The sequence below is a fragment of the Galleria mellonella genome, unplaced genomic scaffold, assembly GCF_026898425.1.
Source record: "Galleria mellonella isolate WM207_F2 unplaced genomic scaffold, CSIRO_AGI_GalMel_v1 utg116, whole genome shotgun sequence".
Classification (NCBI taxonomy): Eukaryota; Metazoa; Arthropoda; class Insecta; order Lepidoptera; family Pyralidae; genus Galleria; species Galleria mellonella.
In genome coordinates, this window is record NW_026441978.1 from 3,414,289 (window position 1) to 3,434,550 (window position 20,262).

Below are 20,262 nucleotides of genomic sequence, written 5' to 3' on the forward strand. Positions count from 1 at the left end.
ATATTATTAGTTAACGTTTTATTTAATATTGTAGAATTGATCAATACAATTTATAAAAATAATTTATTGGTATTACTTACATATTTTCAAAAAAATACGTAAAAACCTTTTTTTTTGGGTGATTATGGGAGTTTATGGGTGTTTATTGGGTTTTTACCAAAGCACCGGGTTTAAACCCGGTGCTTTGCCCATCTGGAATACCGACACGTAAATTTTAGCTAGGTGGATTTTTTTTTAAATAAATTTATAAACAGATTTGATTTCTTGATTGGAATGAATAAATTTCAAAAAATATTTAATCAACAATTAGATACATTATCAGCGAATAATAGCACCAGTATTTTTTTAAACCGTACGGAAGGGACCAATCGCCATTAGCAATATACAAGCCCGTACAATTTTTCAAAATATTTGTTGTCTTATCCTTTTATTGCTGACTGTATTAATTATGAATTAAAAAAATAACCAGTCGTATTCCTTTGCTACTTTTTAAATAAAAAAAAAAAATAAGTACTAGCTACGTGGTATGATACTTTAATAATAAACGAATGTCCTTCCCAACTCGGATACAAAGTTTAAAGCGGTTGTTATGACGTTATTCCCCGCGGGGTCGGTATTAGCGCACTGTCGCGTCTTCAGAGGGCGGCGAGATCAAAGCTAGGTACACACCAACCGGTCCCATTGATGTCGCGTACAAAGGGAATTGATTGTTGCAAACCTCTTTTTAAAAAAAAAAAAGATAGCACACGGATTGATTACACATCTACTTTTTTATTGTGTTGTGTGCCTCCCTTTGTTTACTTCGTCATTTTCTTTATTTGCGCCGCGTATTCTTTTATGATTTTGGCGGTTGAAAGGTTAATTTTATGTTTGATAATATTTCAATACAATTAAACATTATATAAAAAGATTAATATTATTTGATACCTATTACGTAGTCACTACGTGGTTACGTACCTATGTTAATTACGTGCGCATTGACAATCTTTGTATTTTAGATATATTATGTAATTTCATATATTTCAGTTTATTGTCTTTAACTCATGGATGGACAGAGAAAAAACGAAATAGGTTTCCATTTTAGACAATATTAGCCTCTATTTTTATAACTATTAAATATTTATCATCAATTTGCATTAATTCTGTCCAAAAATTACGTTATTTCTTCTAACATATATATATGTAAACAAAAAAATTTAAGAAATGGTAAAACATAAAACTCGAATGAGCCTATGGTTGGTGGCACACGACAGACTGGTGGAAATAAAGTTGCTGGATTTGGATACCTACAAAAAATATAGAAACCAAATACTTAAATATTCTAAAAATTGTGGTCAAATTGTGTGTACAAATTATATTCTTTTAATTTTGAAGATAAAGCCGACTAACTATATAATCTTTAACACTTAAAAGCATTTCAAAATTATTATCAATAATGCTTGTTAATACTGTTTAATTATTTCAACATTATTCAACTACAAATAGAAATGTAACTGGTGAAAATTGAGCACTATTAAGCCTAATATAGAACTAAAAATTCATACATAATGTACATGCATTTGTGATTTTTATTTAAATACATATCTATAGTTATCAGTAAGCTTTGGTATATTGCTATGAATATTATATGATATCACATCATAGTAAATACAATTTCACAAATAAAGTATGTTCAATATGGTGGGATAATAAAAATGTGGATTAAAACAGAATCTCAGAGCGAAAAACTTGTATATTATTTTATTTGAAATTTGAATGAAACCCTGATAAAGTTTATCACTTATAATATTAATATATGAGAATAAAAGTATTCCTAATAAACAGACATCAGAAACCTTATTTTTAATACATGATCGGGACTTAATGAGTAGTAAAAGCATTCAGAAATCTTATTGATATTACATACAGATATCTGTCTATGAGCCTGCCTTATGAATAAAAAATAATCTGGTATTTGACATTTATAATTATCTACTTCAAATATTACATAAAAATTTTAAAATAATTACACATGAGACAATTTCTCTGCTTTCTTCACATTTTGACAACAACTAATTAAAAATAAAACCTTTTAATAGCGACAAGATTCTAAATAATATTAATTGAACCTGCATTCCTGAAGCTTTATGAGCCTAATGTTTCCAAGTTAAAGGTAAGTATAGAATTAATTTTAAATAAGTGATATTTCCGACTATATGTAATAGGTATCTATGTCATTTAGGGAAATTAATAATTTAAATCGTGTAACAGCAGTACAATCTACAAAAATATTTTATTTAGCATTGTTTGTAATTGTGTTACAAGTTGCAGGAGACGATAAGGTTGCTAAAGACATATATTTCAACTGACAAAATTAACAAATAAAAATGATTTTCTATACTAAATACAAATATTGGAAATTAAGATAAAAATGGTGAGGTGACACTTGAACCTAGTATGTGCAGTACTAAATTAACAATTATTAAACGTTTTAATAAACAATTTTCTTAGTGCACTGCATGCATAAATATAAATATGAGTCCATATATCAAATATAAGAAGTATGCTATAAAAACAATTTAACATGTTGCTTATCTAAACAATAATGATTAAATATTGTTTAGTTGGTATAATTATGTTTATTTATAATTTTACATGCCAAAATCTATAGATTATTATGATAAAATGTATTACTGTGTTTAAACCTTTTACTTTTAATAAGACAGATTTTGTATTATTTAGACCTAAACAGGCAAAATGGCTTCATGTAGTAAAACATATAAACATGTATTTAATACCTGTTTATAGAAAATTAAACTTTTTTTGATAAAACTCCATGTTTATCTGTAAAAACTACTGAGATTTTATGGAGCAATGTTTTTGTGTACAGTGGCAATTATTTTATATTGTGAATAAAAGTATGGTAACCTGTATATGGATTGTCATAATAAATTATCCTAAATATTTGTATTTTATACATGAGGAATTCAGTTGACTAAAAAATTTAAAAGAATAAAATTATTGGCTGGAGAACAAGTATAATACAATATTATCAATATAGCATATTTGCAGATTTTATACTGAAATATTATTTTGTTTTTATTTAAAAAGAAAACATAAATAATTAATAGTTCTATGAAATTTCAAATTACAATCAAAGTTTTCGACTTTAGTTGAAGCTCTGGCTTAGTTGTAGAATGTTCTTATTGAAAAAATATGAAATAAGTAAATAATCTGATTAGTAAAACATGAAACTTTTTAAAGTTTTTAAGTTTAATTTTTGATGAGTTAAAGCTTAATTTTCCCGCCACTTATTTTTAATTACTTGTACAATATCACTAGGGCTTACGGATATAGCAATCATAGACATTAAATCCTAACCTTTCCATGAATGTGAATTATTTATAACTATTACCTGAACATTGATACTATTTTAACATAAACGCACAGAGGTAATTAAAAAGTTCACTGGTGTAAAATCACAAATTAGCCTCGTCAATGTTAATTTTAGAAACCATAATACTGGGTTACGCTTGGTTTTCTTACCTCGTTGACACCTGAATTCCCGAGTGATCCCAGAGTTCGTTACAACTTCACACATTAAACTTGTAACTTTAAACAAAGAGTCTTCAAACCAGATAAAATTTTAACACTTAATATAACTTCTTGTTAAGTCTGTTAACATATAAACGAACAGAAAACAAGGTTTTCACATAGAAAACAAAAATATATTCACAAGACTGACATCGCTTTCGCCATGGTGTTGATGCTCAAGCGACCTCTGTTCACATGTTTTTAAACTAATTAGTAATATACGCTTCTTTTTACGCAATAATATACTTTGTCATGTGTGAGCTTTTGAAAACTTTGTAAAATTAACTGTTTAATGTACACTTATATTAAGCCGACTATTCTAGGGAAAAATATATGGATCCATAAGATAATTTTTATCTCAAGCAGATCAGGATTGGAAACATTGACTTTTCCATAACAGTGTGTGATGACTCCATCGACGATTTATATCAAGCTGGTTCTCTAATATAAATTACCTATTGAATCTTTTAGGTATTTACTTTTCCTTTTAGTTTAGGACCAAAACGAATTTTTTCCGACTTCCTTTTTTACAAAAGCGATATGAGTACATTAAACTACGTCTACGAGATAATTAAAACCGTAAAAGATAGGCCACTGACCATTTACGGAAGTCTTATAATAAAAAAAATTGTAACAAAATGATGGCAAAAGACAAAAATAATTATAATTATTTAGCGACATCTTTACTGCTTAGTAACAGTATTTTTTTTTAATCTAAAGCGTTTTTGTAGACACATGATTAATAAACATTGTCAGCAATATAGGCTAAGGATTGTAAGAAATTATTTCTTCAATCAGTAAATACCGTATAATTATTAGTTATCCCCTCTGGAACGTCTTTTAAATTATTGTACCTAAGCTCGTACAAACTTTGATATGAATTCAAAACCATCATAGTATGTACATTTCAAATGATGATTTCGGTTAACTAATTAAGCTCATTCCTCAGCAACTGTAAAATTGGATATTTTTTAGATCTTATGGGCTTATGGGCCGGAGCACCTAAATACCAGCTTGAACCTTTCGACTCGTTGCAACGACGAGCTATGAGAATTGTCGATGTTCCCAAGCTCACAAGCGGTATCGAACCCTTAAGTCTTAGGAGAGATTTTGCCTCACTCTGCGTGTTCTACCGCCTGTACAATGGATTGTGCTCAGAGGAATTGTTCAATATGATGCCCACAGCCACTTTCTACCATCGTACGGCTCGCCATCGACAGGGAGTTCATCCTCATGTCCTACAGCTTCAATGGTCGCTACTGCGCGGTTTCAGAGATGTTTCCTCCCACGAACACTCAGGTTGTGGAATGAGCTCCCTGTCGAGGTTTTCCCAAGAGACTACAGCATGGGGTTTTTCAAAAGGGGGTAGAAGTTTCTTCAGGGTCGGCAACGCACGCGTAATACCTCTGGTATTGCAGGTGTTCATAGGCTACGGTAACCATTTACCATCAGGTGGGCCGTATGCTTGTTTGCCATCTGTGGTATAAAAAAAACCTTGACAGTATAACTAGTACAATGCCTCATCGTCAAATAACTGTATTCGTTTCGCACAAAACAAATATTTGTCATGTTATGTCTATTTTCATTGGTGATCATTTGTTTGACAAATATAACAACCTGTATGACTTGTAGAGTATTCAGAGTTATTTATATGAAAAAGATGGGTTACGCAGACGAGTGAACATATTTTTTCCTTCGGCATATATATTTCTCTGATTTATCTTAGATTTATCTGATAATAAGTAGTAAGTAACCTTTACGTTACTGTACACCTTACAAAATAGAACTGCAAGTAGTTGATAGTTCAAATATTTTTAATAAGAAAACAGAATTACAAAAACACGCTTTATTTGGTACCAATCAAAGTTCACAATATAACAGAATGAAATAAATAACAGAAAGCGTAACTTGCGTGATGCCGATTGGAATATCTAAGTCTATCATTAACAACAATCTATATTATACACCAGATAGAATTGGACAAGTTTATATATTTTTATATTAGAATAGTTTTCAATTCTCTCAAGTGATTTTACATATAATTGTCATTATATTCATATTAGACTTCCATTCAATGAAAAAAACATTTTTTCTTTAATTTTATTATATATAACTAGATATATAGAAACTTAATTATACAAGTATATACTATATCTTATAACTAAATACATACTTAAAGACTTATTACTGTATTTATAAATATAAAAGAAATGGATTATGCTATTTTCATTTACTTGAGCAGGTACAAAATAGCAAAATTAAACATAAAAACAACACTATCGGCGTACACTAACGCTATAAAAATGACTAAAACAATGACTTTCTCTCTTAAATAATACAATAAATTAACTGAAACGATCGATAGCAATATAACAAACAAAATCTGAGGTATTTCTTACTCAAGGAACCTACCATTCATTGTTAAAGTTATAAAATTGGGTACATTCCAGCTACTTCAAAATCAGAACAATAATATGGTCATAATTATCATTAGGGACACTAAATACTTTTGTCCCTTTATAGCTGTAAACACCTAGTAATCATTATACCTTAATACTTTTCAGTTTCATATTTTCAACAACATTACAATTCTAATCAGATTTTAAGCTAAAATATTTTTACGTGACGTTTGGAGTTTTTATGAATAATATACATTTACCATGTACACCTTTTCTCACTGAATGATGACACCCAACCACTAAATATTTTTATGAAGCCAACTGCACATACATAAGAATGCATTAATTTTAATTGACTGCAGGAATACGAATAAACTTACGAGAAATAACATGGACTCGGTGATATTTTTTAAAAATAGCATTAGAATAATAACAAATAATTTATCATTAATTTTCATTTGGTTACTAACCTCTTTTAATATTTCAAAATTACAATAATAATCGAGTTGTTTATAATAAAGTTAGAAATTTAAATTAATCACTAATAATAAATATATGTACAAGTGGACAAAATATCATAACGCCATATGGATATGGCCTTTCAACTTTTCAAATATAGCGACATGAAAAATCACTTATGAATTTATCAAAAATATTCTTTTTGATAAATTATAATTGTCTTTAACTCAGAAGGAAATGGATAAACTTAGAGCCTTTGAAATGTGGTGCTGGAGAAGGATGGAGAAAATTAGCTGGAGGGATCAAATTAGCAATGAGGAGGTCCTGCTTAGGGTTAAGGAAAAACGACAAATTATTAGAACTATTGAGGACAGAAGGGGAAAAATGTTAGGACACTTGATACGACACGACGAACTTATGAACATTATAATAGAAGGTAAGATAGAAGGAAGAAGGGGGAGAGGGAGACCGAGACATAGTTACATCAGGCAGATCAAGGAAGGAGTTGGTGTCGTGTCGTATCAAGAGGTGAAGAGACTCGCTGAAAATCGTAGTGAGTGGCAAGAGCTCCACCGACAAGAGCGCAGCTCTTAAATGGATAGATAGATAGATTCTTTTTGGTTGATCACATTAAAGGGTCACACTGCGAGGAAAGTATATTACGTGAAAAAGAAGAAAATGCATAAAAGAATTAACATAATTTTTCTTTTCATGCATACAACTCAATTTATTACTCTACCCTCAAAAAAGTAAAACACCAATTCTGTTGTGGTCAAAAGCCAGCCGAGAAATTTCATAGCAAAACAAAAAAATAGAAATAGTGTGTTACCATTACAATCACTGTTATTTAATACTTTAAACTAATAACAGATACCATTAGAAGAGGGACAGTCAGAGGTCACTCTCGATCACATTCAAGCAATTTATAATTTAGTAGAACGCGTAATTGCATTGTAGAAGTCTGACGTCAAACAAACTAATGTTATAAATTACAGTTAAATTTTAAGTTCAAAAGACGAATTATTACAACTATCGGAACGTGTATGGAGTTTTTAGGTTACTGTAACATCATAATGTTATAGGATTTTACGTACGTATTTGTACGAGCATTACCTTTTATTATATATAGATACAATCTATATATGAAGTAGATGATTAGTAAATTAATAAGAACAATCATTATAAGTAGAAATACATATACAGAAGAAAATTCCAAGTTGGTTATCTCACGTTCTTGACCTAGTTATAGCTTCTTTACTGTTCCAAAATTTAAACAAATTACCAAAACTTCATACTTAATCGATCATAGAGAATCGAATTAGCTCCCATTTTGTTAGAAACTAACGTTAAAGCCAATTTCTAATAAAATTTGGTTGCTATTTCGAACACGACCTTACATTTCATCCATCGTATTTCAATACCACGTTTAAAGCTATATTACGGATCGATACTGTCACATAAAAGCTCGATTTCGTGTAAATAATGAGTGGCGAAAATATAAAATTTTCCATATGAAAAGGCTTCCGAATGAAACAATATGTTACGTAAGTGAATTTAAGAAATATAAAACCAAATAGAGATTATACAGAGAACAGAATACTGATTCTAAAAAAATTGGCTTTCAAAGAAGCAGCCAACACGTGCAAGCTAGTTAGTGTCCATTCACATAGACCAGCTTCGAGGGATCTTCTGTTGTTATTTATGAGAACGCACGAGAGCAAATTTAAAAGAAGTGAAATGTAAAAATAACCTTATTCCAATGACCCAAAACTGAGTTTTATATACGATCAGAATCTATTCTTTTCTCTATACCAATCTGTATGAATGGACCCTTGTATCATTGTTTAATTTATAAACGACGTTAATTGTGATGCAAGCGAGATATTTTATCTTCAAAAATATTAGTAAATCTTTGACTACAGATCAGCCTAGTAGTGGAAAGCCAACGCTCCTCACGAGAGGAGAGGCCGATGCCCAGCGGTGGGATATTAATGAGTTGTTTTGAATCTCCATTTGTTTTTAAAATCCTTGTTACATTATGCACCCATTTTGTTCAGTCCTTTAATGAAGTTTGACATGTCATACTCCTCTTCATACTGTTTATCATCCCACAGGTCCGGCAGTGTGTCGAGGATGGACTTCCCACTGGAGGAGCCTGGTTGAGGCTGGTTGTTTTGCCCGTTGGATAGCTGGAATAGATCTAGTAGCTGTTCAGTACCCATCGTCTCTAAGGCTGCATTCTCACTGCTGATCACCGTGTTGGCCGTTAGTAGCTTGAACTTTTGTAGCCTGTCAACAAGTACATATAAAATTTTAAAATGTCATCTTATTAAATATTCTTTATTGTAATTAGAAATATATTAAAAACTACAATTAGAGACAATGTAAGCAAAGGTGATTTCATTACTAAAAAAGATCTCTTCCAATCAACGTTTGTAATACATGATTATACAATAAAGTCTTAAATTTTAGGATGCAAAGTTCTTAAGAAAACAATGAGTACAAAAGAATTATTCCATAAAAGGGATTTCTGCCAGTCAACCTTTCAATATGTGATAGAAATAGTGAATTGGTGGAGATAAAAAATAGCAAATACAACATTAATACTACACAATATAACACATCAAATGGTACCTATCTAAACCGAACACATCTAAAAGGCTATGACATGCATTATGCATGAAAATATTTATAATATACATTAGGAGTTATAAATTAGGAGGTACATAAGTCTTAATATAAGAATAACAATAAATTATATATATATATATATATATAATACATATATAATACATATAGAACTTGGGGGGGAAAGGGATTGTTAGTAATGGAGACTGATAATCCTATTGCTAGCAATATACCCAACCGGGTCGACCTCCTCGCTGTTCTCCCTGGAAACTATCATGGTTATTTCCTGATGAATTCATCATCACCCTTCACTGGTGCTCCGCCAGCGTATACCATTAGCGCAGGCGGGGTTACCATACCATTTTCACCCATCAAAAAAAAATACATATAGAACCAAATATACATAAATACAAATAATATGTATACATGAAAATCAATCTAGCACCACTGTAGGATAACTCCAGAATGTCTTACGACGTAATTTTAGGACGATTGAACGTTAATTGAAGAGAACATTCTCATATCCATTGATAGGGAGTTCCAGAGGCGAGCAGCTTGAACCGTAAAGGATTTTTGTAAATTGGTGAGAAGTATGCGTAAGACGGATAACACTACAGCCAAATTATGACTGGATCGAAGGCCATAATCAGAATCATGAAACTGGATTCTTTCTCGCAGGTATATGGGAGATAAATGGTTGAACAGGATCTGGTGAGAATATGAATATTCCAACGAAGACAATTAGGGGGCCAATTGAGCTGTTTACGATCAAATATGCGTAGACCGATTATAGAGAATAACATAACCAAATGGGCGGTCATATCACTAAAAAAAAACTTTATCGGGCAAAGATAAAACTTCAATTCACAGTCAACTACAATGACACTAAACACAGCCACTCATCTCCGCACCAATGTCTTTTGACGCTTATTTCGGCCCCACCCACGACACGGACGGCTTCACGGGCTCTTCTAGCTGCCGCCCGCAGTGCGAGAAGAGACGATGTGACGCTAAATGCTGTACTACTCCTGAAGAACACTTCCGGATGACGTCGAAACAATTGTCGGATACGACAAACATGGTAAGTAGATAAAATTCCCGTTGTACATGTATATAGAAAAAGATAAAACTTAAGAAGGGCAAATAAAATAGTTCGCTCGAGACGCCCTCTATTCTGTTCGCAACGTTTGTCTATGTTGACCTCATCAAGCCGAGTATGTTTAAGATATACAAACTTTAGACATTGGGGCATGCCACAGAACGATTCTAGTCGAATTTAGGTTTCGCTATCTTTTTTACATAGAGACGCACTTACGAAGCAGTATGCTTTGTTTTAATAGGTGAAAATGGATGGTAACCCTGCCTGCGTTAACGCTACACACTGGCGGGATACTAGTGAGAGATGATAGGCGAGAATGAATGCAGGTCAGTTGACTCATCATGATGGATTTAACAAACCACAAAGGTTTTCAAGGGAAACCACAGTAAAGCGGCTTTTAAACTTCATTACTAATAATCCCTTTAATCGAAGCAATATACTAACCCCATGATCTTCTCTTCGAGCGTGTCCCTGGTGATGAGTCGGTACACGTTGACGACTTTCTTCTGGCCGATGCGGTGTGCTCGGTCCATCGCCTGTAGATCCTTCATCGGGTTCCAGTCATGCTCCACGAAGATCACCGTGTCCGCGCCCGTTAAGTTCAAACCCAGTCCGCCCACCTGTGAAAGATTATTAATGCTTTCTACAACTAGACATTACAAACAAGCTGACAGTCTGCCTGATGGAATCTGAATCGGAATGAACCATTGCTTTTATACCTGAACCTCACCATGGATATTAAAGTATTGTATGTATGTTAGCCGTGTGGTCCTTGCATAGACTTGGCCATCACTTCCTATCCCGTGGGTGTTGTAAGAGCCGACTAAGGGAAGGTGAGGGATGGGCAGCAGCGTCTCCCTCTTAAAACAGAGGGAGACTTTGTACAAAAGTCGATTGCTTGGGCACCTCTGTCCCATTCGTGTTTCTACCGTGAAACAGTTGTGTTTGAATGGCTGTGTTTCGGTTTGAAGGGTGGGATATGGCGTGAATTTACAGGGTACGGAGGAATAACACCTGAGTCCTCAGGAATGGCAACGCATGGGGGTATCATGGGCGAAACAGTATGTGTGTGTACTATTATGTCCATGGTACTGCTCATGTCAATAGGCGACGGTTACCACTTTCCATCAGGTGGGCCGTCAGCTTGTTTGCCATTCTAAGTTGTATAAAAAAAAAAATTATGATTACAAAATGACGCATCAAAAGAGTCTGTAACAGATGTATATGAATAAAAATATTTTTGATTGATTGATATTACAGTTTACCTAAACGATCGCGTTAATTCCAACCTCTAAAAACAAGGAATTACATAGAAGGAATGATAAAATAAAAATTGTAAATCATATAGTTGCCTCCTTTTTTCTTATGCAAATATAATTAGTAAAAAGAAGACGAAAGATACGTCATCAGTTGCTATTTTTCTTAATTCATAACATTTTCTATACGTTATGTATAGAAAATGTTTGATATATCAATTATTTATCAATAACAAATTTTACGTTACTAGATCATATATTCGACACAGTTTATGTAGAAAATAGGCAAGCAGGTTGCATCTGAATCTAAATCGAGAAAAAAAAGTAACTGATAGTATATCACGTGTACTTTTTGCTAATAATATTAGCATAAGAAGAAAAGAGGCAACCATGTGATTTACTGATTATATTTAATTATTTTTTCTATGTAATTCTTTGTTCTTAAGCCTCTATAAACCTCTATAAACTACATCTACAGTTTGTATCACTCAAGCCTAGTGCATACGCATGATACTCCTCATTTATCATTCTTTAAAACTAAAAGAATTGAGATTTTTTTGTCAATATCAGAAGGAATCTTTAACAAGGAGTCTGTAATAATTATTTATGAAAAATAATTTACCTTGACCACAAATTCGCATATACCTCAATAAAAAAATATATTACCGCAGTAGTGAGTAACAGCACATCGAAGGAGACGTCAGTATTGAATTGTGTGACGATCGCGTGCCGCTGGTGCGGCGGCACGCTGCCGTCGAGCCGCAGGTAGGATACGGCCGGCAGGTGGCGCTGCAGGAGGTCGCGCTCCACGATGTCCAGCATCTTCTTGAGCTGGCAGAAGATGAGCGCTCGGTGCTGAGACACGACCGCCGCGACCGCTCCCACGGCGCCCGCCTCCGGCGCTGTTGTGCCGATGCCGCAGTCTAGCAGCAATTGTCTGTGGAAGAGACACATTTTAGTAAAACATACAATGGTATAAAGTCGCGTAAATCAAAGAGTTCTTTGTTAATCATTTTTAATGTAGACTGATCGATAAGACTGGAACCTTATGGGACTAAGGGCTGGTATATATACACTAACCCCTTTACGATACCCATAAAAACACTAAATGTGTAATAAAACTATTTTAGCTGTTGAAATGTTTCTTTTTTTAATTTTTCTTGTATGATAAATTCCAAATAATATGTAGTTTTAGTTACGAACAAGAGAACAAATAACAAGTTTAAATATTACTATTACTGCTTTTTTGGAACTATACTGCTATTGTCTATAGATGACTTTTACAGCTTCACCAAAGGGACGAGCATTCCGATAGGGGTCACTGAAGTTCGACTCCAGCCAAACCACCTTGCCGACAAAAGCCCATAGCCAACTAGTGGAATATGACATTGAATATTAACTTGATTACTAACTTGAGTGCAGGCAGTTTTGCAGAGTGCTCGATGTCATCCAGGGTAGATCGCTGCGCAGTCAGTTGCTCAGCTATCTTGGCTGCCTCAGGGTGTTCCGGCGTCAGTACCAGTTTAGGATGGTTGCACACATTTTGTAGATAGTGCAGCGCCTGGAAACGATAATTTCTAATAAATAAAAATCTTGCAGGCACTATCATGAGCGCTAAGCATTGTTATAGTATAAATAAGACATACTATGAGTTGTCTTTTTTGTATAACAAGAAATATCATCATAATATCAGCCGTTTACTGTCCACTTCTCATTGTAAGTCTCCCCAAACGGGGGGTTTTGTAGTTGCCACATTTGGCAGACAGGTTGGGAACCGCAGTTAGACTTTGATGACGTTTCAAGAGCGATGCTGCTGCCCATCCCTTATAACAAATATAAAATTTACAAAATATACAAACGAGGTAATCGAAAAATAAAATTATTTGTCAATTTGAACAAAGGTAAAACAGTTTTTTATGTATACAACGCCATCTATTGTGGCAAGCGCAAACAAATATTGAAATTTAATAGCGTAAATCTAAATTCTACTTGAAACTATTTCCAGCCCACAAAGAGGTGTAAGAGACAAACCTGGAAGACGTGTGTGTGACTAGCCATGCCTTGCGGCATGTGCTCCCGCGAGAAGTGTTCGTACAGCCTCCGTTGCAGCGGGCTCAGCTCGCAGTAGTAGTCCTGAGTTATCTTTGGCGGCAGCTCCTTAAGTACGTCCTCTTTCACACGACGCAGCAGGAATGGTAACACCTGGAATGGAAATATTGCTGTTGAAAAACCTGTCTCAAAAATTCATATCTTAGTGTAAGTCATCCAATTTGTTCAATCTCTAATAATTATGGTTAGACATATATTAATTTAGATAATTTAAGTAGTTGTGATATAATAAGTGAATTCAATGTAATAAATATAATTTATAGGAAGAGATAATTAATTATAATGTGTGTGTGTGTGTGTGTGCGTGTGCACGTGCGTGCATGTGCGTGAGCATGCGTGCGTGCGTGTGCGTGAGCATGCGTGCGTGCGTGTGCGTGAGCATGCGTGCGTGCGTGTGCGTGAGCATGCGTGCGTGCGTGTGCGTGAGCATGCGTGCGTGCGTGTGCGTGCGTGCGCGCGTGCGTGTGTGCGCGCGAGCGTGCGTGCGTGCGTGTTGCGTGTGTGTGGGTGCGTGCGTGCGTGTTGCGTGTGTGTGTGTGTGTGTGGGTGCGTGCGTGAGTGAGTGTGTGTGTGCGTGCGTACGTGTGTGTGTGTGCGTGCGTGTGCGTGAGTGCGCGGTGCGTGCGTGTGTGCGCGTTGCGTGCGTGTGTGTGCGTGTGCGTGTGTGTGCAAGTGCGCGTGCGCGTGTGCGTGTGCGTGTGTGTGCGTGTGTGTGTTAGTGTGTGTGCGTGTGTATGGGTGTAGCAGGCGGACCTGGCGGTGCAGCGCCTCGCAGGCGAGCGCGCCGGCCTGCAGCTGGTGCGGCGCGGCGCGCGCGTCCCGCGCGGCCAGGATGGGCCGCGAGTAGCGCGCCGTGAACTGCCGCTCCGTGCCCAGCAGCCCCGGCATCAGGAAGTCGAACAGCGACCACAGCTCCAGCACGTTGTTCTGCGCCGCGCACGCAACACACACTACACTAACCGCTACCACTACGTACGAATATATTACGAGAGCGACACACACAGTTCACTCTCAGTATAATTCAATTTAAACAAAAAAAAATCTAATGAATGCTCGTTCTTCCATAAGCGGTTATTTTTTTTTTATTCATTGAGGTAACAAACAAACGTACAATTCATCTGCTAATAGATGTTATCGTAAAATATGAACGCCTGCAACTAGAGGTATTACGCGCGCATTGACACACCCTGAAGAAACCTCTTTATCCTTTTTTTAAGCAACCCCATGCTGTAGTCTCTTAAAAAAACTTCGACAGGGAGCTCATTCCATAACCTGAGTGGCCGTGGATGAACGAGCTTGTGGGTTTATTTTAATATCACTTTTAAAAATACATGTAATAATATGAGTTTTCACATATCAATTATTTCAGAAAATCTTTTCCAACACGTAATCCGGCTCGAAGGACAACTTATTTAATTAATTTAAAATTAATATGCTTCAGGGAGAATAAAGAAGAGAGAAAGGGGAACGAAAGATTAAATTTATACCAAAGTAACAGTAATTAAAGGCTTTTAAAAATCACTAACCTGTATTGGCGTTCCAGATAATATCAGCCTATGATTCGCGACTAATTGTTTTATAGCTTTAAAGGCCTTCGTCTTTCCGTTCTTGATAACGTGTCCTTCATCCAATATGCAGTAGTTCCACTTAATACTACTAAAGAATTCTATATCCTTGCGGACAATGTCATAAGACGCTACAATGAGATTGTAGTACTTCACATGTGTTCTGAGACGCTCGCGCTCTATCGGCGGCCCGACGTATTGGAGGGGTTTGAGGTATTTCGAGGAAATGAATTTGTTGACTTCAAACACCCAATGCCCTGTAATATAACACTTATTGTTAGAATATTAAATTTCATTTTTGAATGAATATAAATTTTCTGTGATTGATATAAGAAATTACATGAAAGTAGCTAAATTAAAAAAATATTCATGGCTATAGGCGAAGATTACCACTTACTACCAGGGTAGATGTCAGCTTGTTTGTCATTCCATCTTACTATTATAACAAAATTGTGACTAGACGATGTCTGTACATAGGAGATGAAATGAAGAGTTTTAATAAGAGGAATAGATGCCAAAAGAGTAATTTTTAGAAATGTCTATCTGTATATTTATTCTAGTATCACACAAAAACTACTGCATGCAAATTGAATGTAATTTTCACAGTTGTATCCCTGAAGATCTAACTTAAAAACTGTGGTGTTATATGTCCTTTTTCTACTTTTAAAATCTACGCGTACCATGTAGTGGGCAAACTGCAAGTACTGTATAAGGGAGGAAAAGGGATTGTTAGTAACGGAGTCTTACTGCCTCATTGCTAGCAATACACCTTATCAGGTGGACCTCCACGTGACTCCCCCTGGAAACTATCATGCTTAATTCTAGTGCAATTCGTCACGATGGGCTAACTAACCTGCTATCATTGTCAACTATGTGCCACAACGACACAAACACAACTATGTACAACCTCACTGGTGCCCCACCAGCGTATACTGTTAGCGTAGGCGGGATGACCAATTATCATCCATTTAACAAAAAGGGATTTTATAAAGAAATTACAACATATAATGGTACCTGTAAGCGTTGGGGGGCAAACAACAAGCGACTGTAGAGCGGGTAGTTTGTCGCGCGCGCGCTCGAAGTGTGAAGACGCTACTACTACGATGGACTGCAGAGTCTTGCCCAGTCCCATGTCGTCACAGAGTACCCCGTGTAACCGGTACTCGTATAAAAACCTTAGCCAGTTAATACCCGCCTGTAATAAGAAAATATATTTTAATTTTTTAAAATACCAATTCACATGAAAAGATTTGCTAGAAGAAATCTCTTATTAGAGATAAGTTCGCCTTTGTACATTATGTTTAAAATGAATTGTATTTAACATTATGTTTTGTGTACAATTAAGAATATATGTACATTATATGAAAGAATAACAACCTCTCACTAGATAGAAAGATGACCTTAAATGCATTGCTAGGAGTCAGTAGATGCAGGTGGCTCAGGACCGTTCCTTATGGCAGTCTATGGGGGAGACTTATGTCCAGCTATGGACGGATAAAGCCTAAAATGATGATGATGGTATGAATGAATGAGTACACTTCACTTGCATTATACAACATAGGGTATAAAGCACGCAAGATAGGTGTGTACCTTAGACTATATAGATAGAGCATCGAAACTTAAAAAGCGTTAAACTTTTCGTCAGCTAATTGTGAAATTAGCTGACTCGTTGTTTTTATTAGTATTCTATATGCTTACGCATAAAATGTATCTTGATGTATTATTTAATAAATAAAATGAGTATTTATGCATGAAAAAGGTGCAGAATTTCTGAGACAAAATAAATATAAAAGTTATAAAGAAATCCCTCACAACTATTTATCACGCAAAATTGTATGAAAAAATGAAGCCGTTTTTCTCGAAGCATTTCTATGGAGACAGTATGTATAATAATAATAATATAATGCAAGGTGCGGCCGTATGCGAGATACCTGCTGGTAGGAGCGCAGGTCGGCGGCGACGGGCACGGGCACGCTGTAGTCGGCGATGGACTTGGGGTTGAAGAGGTGGTCGAGGAAGCGCTTGTCGCGCTGGCGGCGCGCGCGCAGGTCGGGCGACAGGCCGCGCGGCTCGGGCACGGCGCCGTCCAGCGGCATCAGCTGCACCAGCGCCGCGAAGCAGCGCGTCGCCATCACGCGCGCCGCGCCGCACTGGTCGCTCATGCGGCCTGCGCGTGCGCACACACGTACACACATAAACACCCCGCCGTATACAAATTATAATGCCGTGTGGTTACGGCATTAAATGGGTAACTCCTTCCTTTCCCGTAGCTGTCGTAGGAGTCGACTAAAAGAACTAGATAGACAACGAACACGCAGCAGCATTCCTCTTTAAATATCACAGAAACCTAACTTCAGTTGCCAGCCCGCTTGTCAAACGTGGTAACTATTAGGAAAATGTCCCAAAAAAGAGAAGCCTATATTAAAAAGTGAAAAATTAATGGCTGGTATGATGATGATACAAATAATAATAAAATAAAGATTGGAAAACTATTGTCAATTAACAATTATTTAATAACTAACATTAAATAATTTACTTGGATACCTTTGCCCCATTCGTGTCTCAACCGTGAAGCGGTTTACATGGCTGTGTTTTGGCCTAAAGGATGAAATACAACAGTGAATATACAGGGTACAGAGATATAACACCTTAATCCTCAAGAATGACAATGCATGGGGGGTATCATGGCATACTCTATTAGTTCATGTCTAAAGGCAACTGTTACCACTTTCCATCAGGTGAGCTGTCAGCTTGTTTGCCATTCTAAAATGCATAAAATAAATTAAAATAAATTATTATGATATGTATTATTCAATGTCATTGGTCATTAATGCCAATCCGCCTACCAAGCATGGCAACTACTGGCAAAACCCCCAAGGGAGAAGCTCCTGTTTAGCAGTGGACAGTTAAAGGCTGTTATAATGATGACTGTTCGTCAGTACAGTATACAGTATAATATTAACCTAGTAGCGGCACGACGAGCAGCACGATGTACGGCACCACCTGCAGCTGCAGCGCGTCCACGACGCGGGCCAGCGCTTCCGCGGCGCCGCACCGCACCCGCTCGTTGGTGGCCTCGCTCAGCGCCGGGATTAGCTACACAAAACACGATAATGTTTAGTTAGTTTTAGATCGATTATAAACACAACTCTTATTTATATAGTCAAAAGTAAATAAATTGTATAATAAACTTAAAAAAAATTATGACTATAAAAAAAAAATTATTGTCGAATAATGGATATTGCTGGTTAAAATTTTCGTAAAGACAAATCAAACGAATTCAAACACAACGAAATAATAATAAGAAATAGTTGACAAATTCCTATGGCCACTCTCCGCCTTCATCATAAGATCAGTTTAATTATATAATAATACCCTAAATTAAATGCCCGTAACAAATGCAAAGCTGTCTTTAAAATCCCCAGACATAAAACTAATTTGGGGTTGCATGCTACAGTCTCGAGGTTAATCAATACGTACAATTCCTGTAACGAGCCCCTCAAACTTGATATATTTCACGACCATCCCACGTCATTTAAGAGTAAAATTCTAAAAGTTCTTTCGTAATACTATCATAATTTTTCCACAACCAATAATTTTAATTCTGTGTGCACTGTTCTAATAATTTTAATAATTATATATTTTAAGTATTCTTACATTTGTTACCTGTATGTTTTTTTTTTATAGTTTTGTTGGTGTCAATTTTGTTAATGTGTAATCGATGACTTAAGAAAATGTTGTGTACATCTGTAATTGGTGTAAATGCAAGATGCAAGCCCTGTATATCAATTAAAATTAATGTCTGTATTTACACTGTTGATGTACCTTTTAAAAATAAATAAATAAATATTTACTAGTTATTAGTAACAATATCACTGAACTTACATAAGAGCACTAAATTTCAATACAATCAAACACCAGCCTGTAGTTAACAAGGAGATTGCAAATTTTACCGCGTATTTAAAATGTCGCCTAAAATATATATGTACAAGAGCATAAGCTAGACAGTGACTTCCCACGCGCGATCAAATCTCAGAGCGCACACATAGCAACAGCAGTAAGGAGCTGTTACCTCCTGCATGAGCGTGTGCATGACGGCGGCGTCGTCCCGCGCGGCCATGGCGGCGAGCGCGCGCGCGGCCATGTGCCGCACAGCGGTGTAAGCGCTGCGGGTCAGCGCACAGCACGCTGCGGGCGCGCGCCGCAGCTGCTGCCAGAGGGCATCGCCCATGTGCGCGCACACCGCCTCGAACACCTGCAGCCGCGACACCATCTCCTCCGCCGCCTCCACCGACTGCGCCTCCAGCTCTGCCCAGGAGAGGGGAAGGAATTGTCAGTAATGAGGTATAATATCGATCAAGTCAGCCTCCATGCGGTTCCCCTTGGAAACCATCACGGTTAATTCTTGTTGAATTCGCAACGTTGGGTTTAATTACCTGCTTTTATTCTCACCTATCATCGCTTACTGGTACCACACCAGTGTATACCTACTGAAAGCGCAATCAGAGTTACCATCCTATTTTCACCCATAAAAAAGAGATCTACGAAGAGGAGGGGATTGTTAGTAGCGGATACTAGTGTGAACGTATTAATAAAAATGTTATTTGCCAGTTTAATATTCTCTTGGTAACCATAGTGATTAATTCCTAATGAATTTGTCAAAATGGGCTAACTGACCAGACATTATCCTTACCTATCCGTACTATCCCGATTATCATTCTATATACATCCCATAAAAACCTCGGGGGAGAGAATGAAAGAGAACTCCTTATTATTCCCATAAAAAAAAACATGTACTGTTATATATGAAATATTAAAAAAATTACATTACATAAAACAAAATACCGTGGTACTAATGATGCTCAAAACTCATACCTTGTAGCAATATTTTGCAGGCAACTTCGTAATACAATGGTGTAAAAATATAGTGTGACGTGTAAAAAATAGTTTAACAAGTAACACAAATACACTCACCATTGTCTGTCATCACTTTGTCAAATGGTTCGGTGATGAATTCCCACAGCTTGGGCAATTTTTCAGGCAGGTCGTTGCCGAAGTACTTTGTGAGGCTGACGAGCGCCAGCGTAGCGCCACGACGTTGTATCCGAAGTAATTTGCGGGCCTGCACCGTGTATGTCAAATTATCAGTTTATCGCACTTAAAATTATAAATAG

General features: G+C 36.1%; 2 protein-coding genes across 4 annotated transcripts in view; both read right to left on the minus strand.

Annotated features, from left to right (window-relative positions):
* Positions 1–3,819, minus strand: part of LOC113510398 (axin) — a 111,910-nt gene extending 108,091 nt beyond the window's left edge. The window contains exon 1 of one of the 2 annotated variants that reach the window (XM_052894621.1): positions 3,526–3,819. The gene's annotated coding sequence lies outside the window, so the exon portion shown is untranslated. The remainder of the gene's footprint in view (positions 1–3,525) is intronic. The other variant, XM_052894634.1, reaches the window with a different exon arrangement.
* A 1,585-nt stretch (positions 3,820–5,404) lies between these two features.
* LOC113522130 (TATA-binding protein-associated factor 172) overlaps positions 5,405–20,262 on the minus strand; it is a 64,366-nt gene continuing 49,508 nt past the window's right edge. For both annotated transcript variants that reach the window (XM_052894720.1, XM_052894724.1), the window contains 12 exons: positions 20,063–20,210; positions 19,161–19,396; positions 18,052–18,184; positions 17,020–17,255; positions 16,103–16,283; positions 15,050–15,345; positions 14,277–14,450; positions 13,446–13,616; positions 12,827–12,975; positions 12,081–12,351; positions 10,603–10,778; positions 5,405–8,720 (listed from right to left, as the gene is read on the minus strand). In XM_052894720.1, the coding sequence (XP_052750680.1) occupies positions 8,468–8,720; positions 10,603–10,778; positions 12,081–12,351; positions 12,827–12,975; positions 13,446–13,616; positions 14,277–14,450; positions 15,050–15,345; positions 16,103–16,283; positions 17,020–17,255; positions 18,052–18,184; positions 19,161–19,396; positions 20,063–20,210 (2,424 nt within the window). In that variant the 3' untranslated portion in view covers positions 5,405–8,467. The remainder of the gene's footprint in view (positions 8,721–10,602; positions 10,779–12,080; positions 12,352–12,826; positions 12,976–13,445; positions 13,617–14,276; positions 14,451–15,049; positions 15,346–16,102; positions 16,284–17,019; positions 17,256–18,051; positions 18,185–19,160; positions 19,397–20,062; positions 20,211–20,262) is intronic.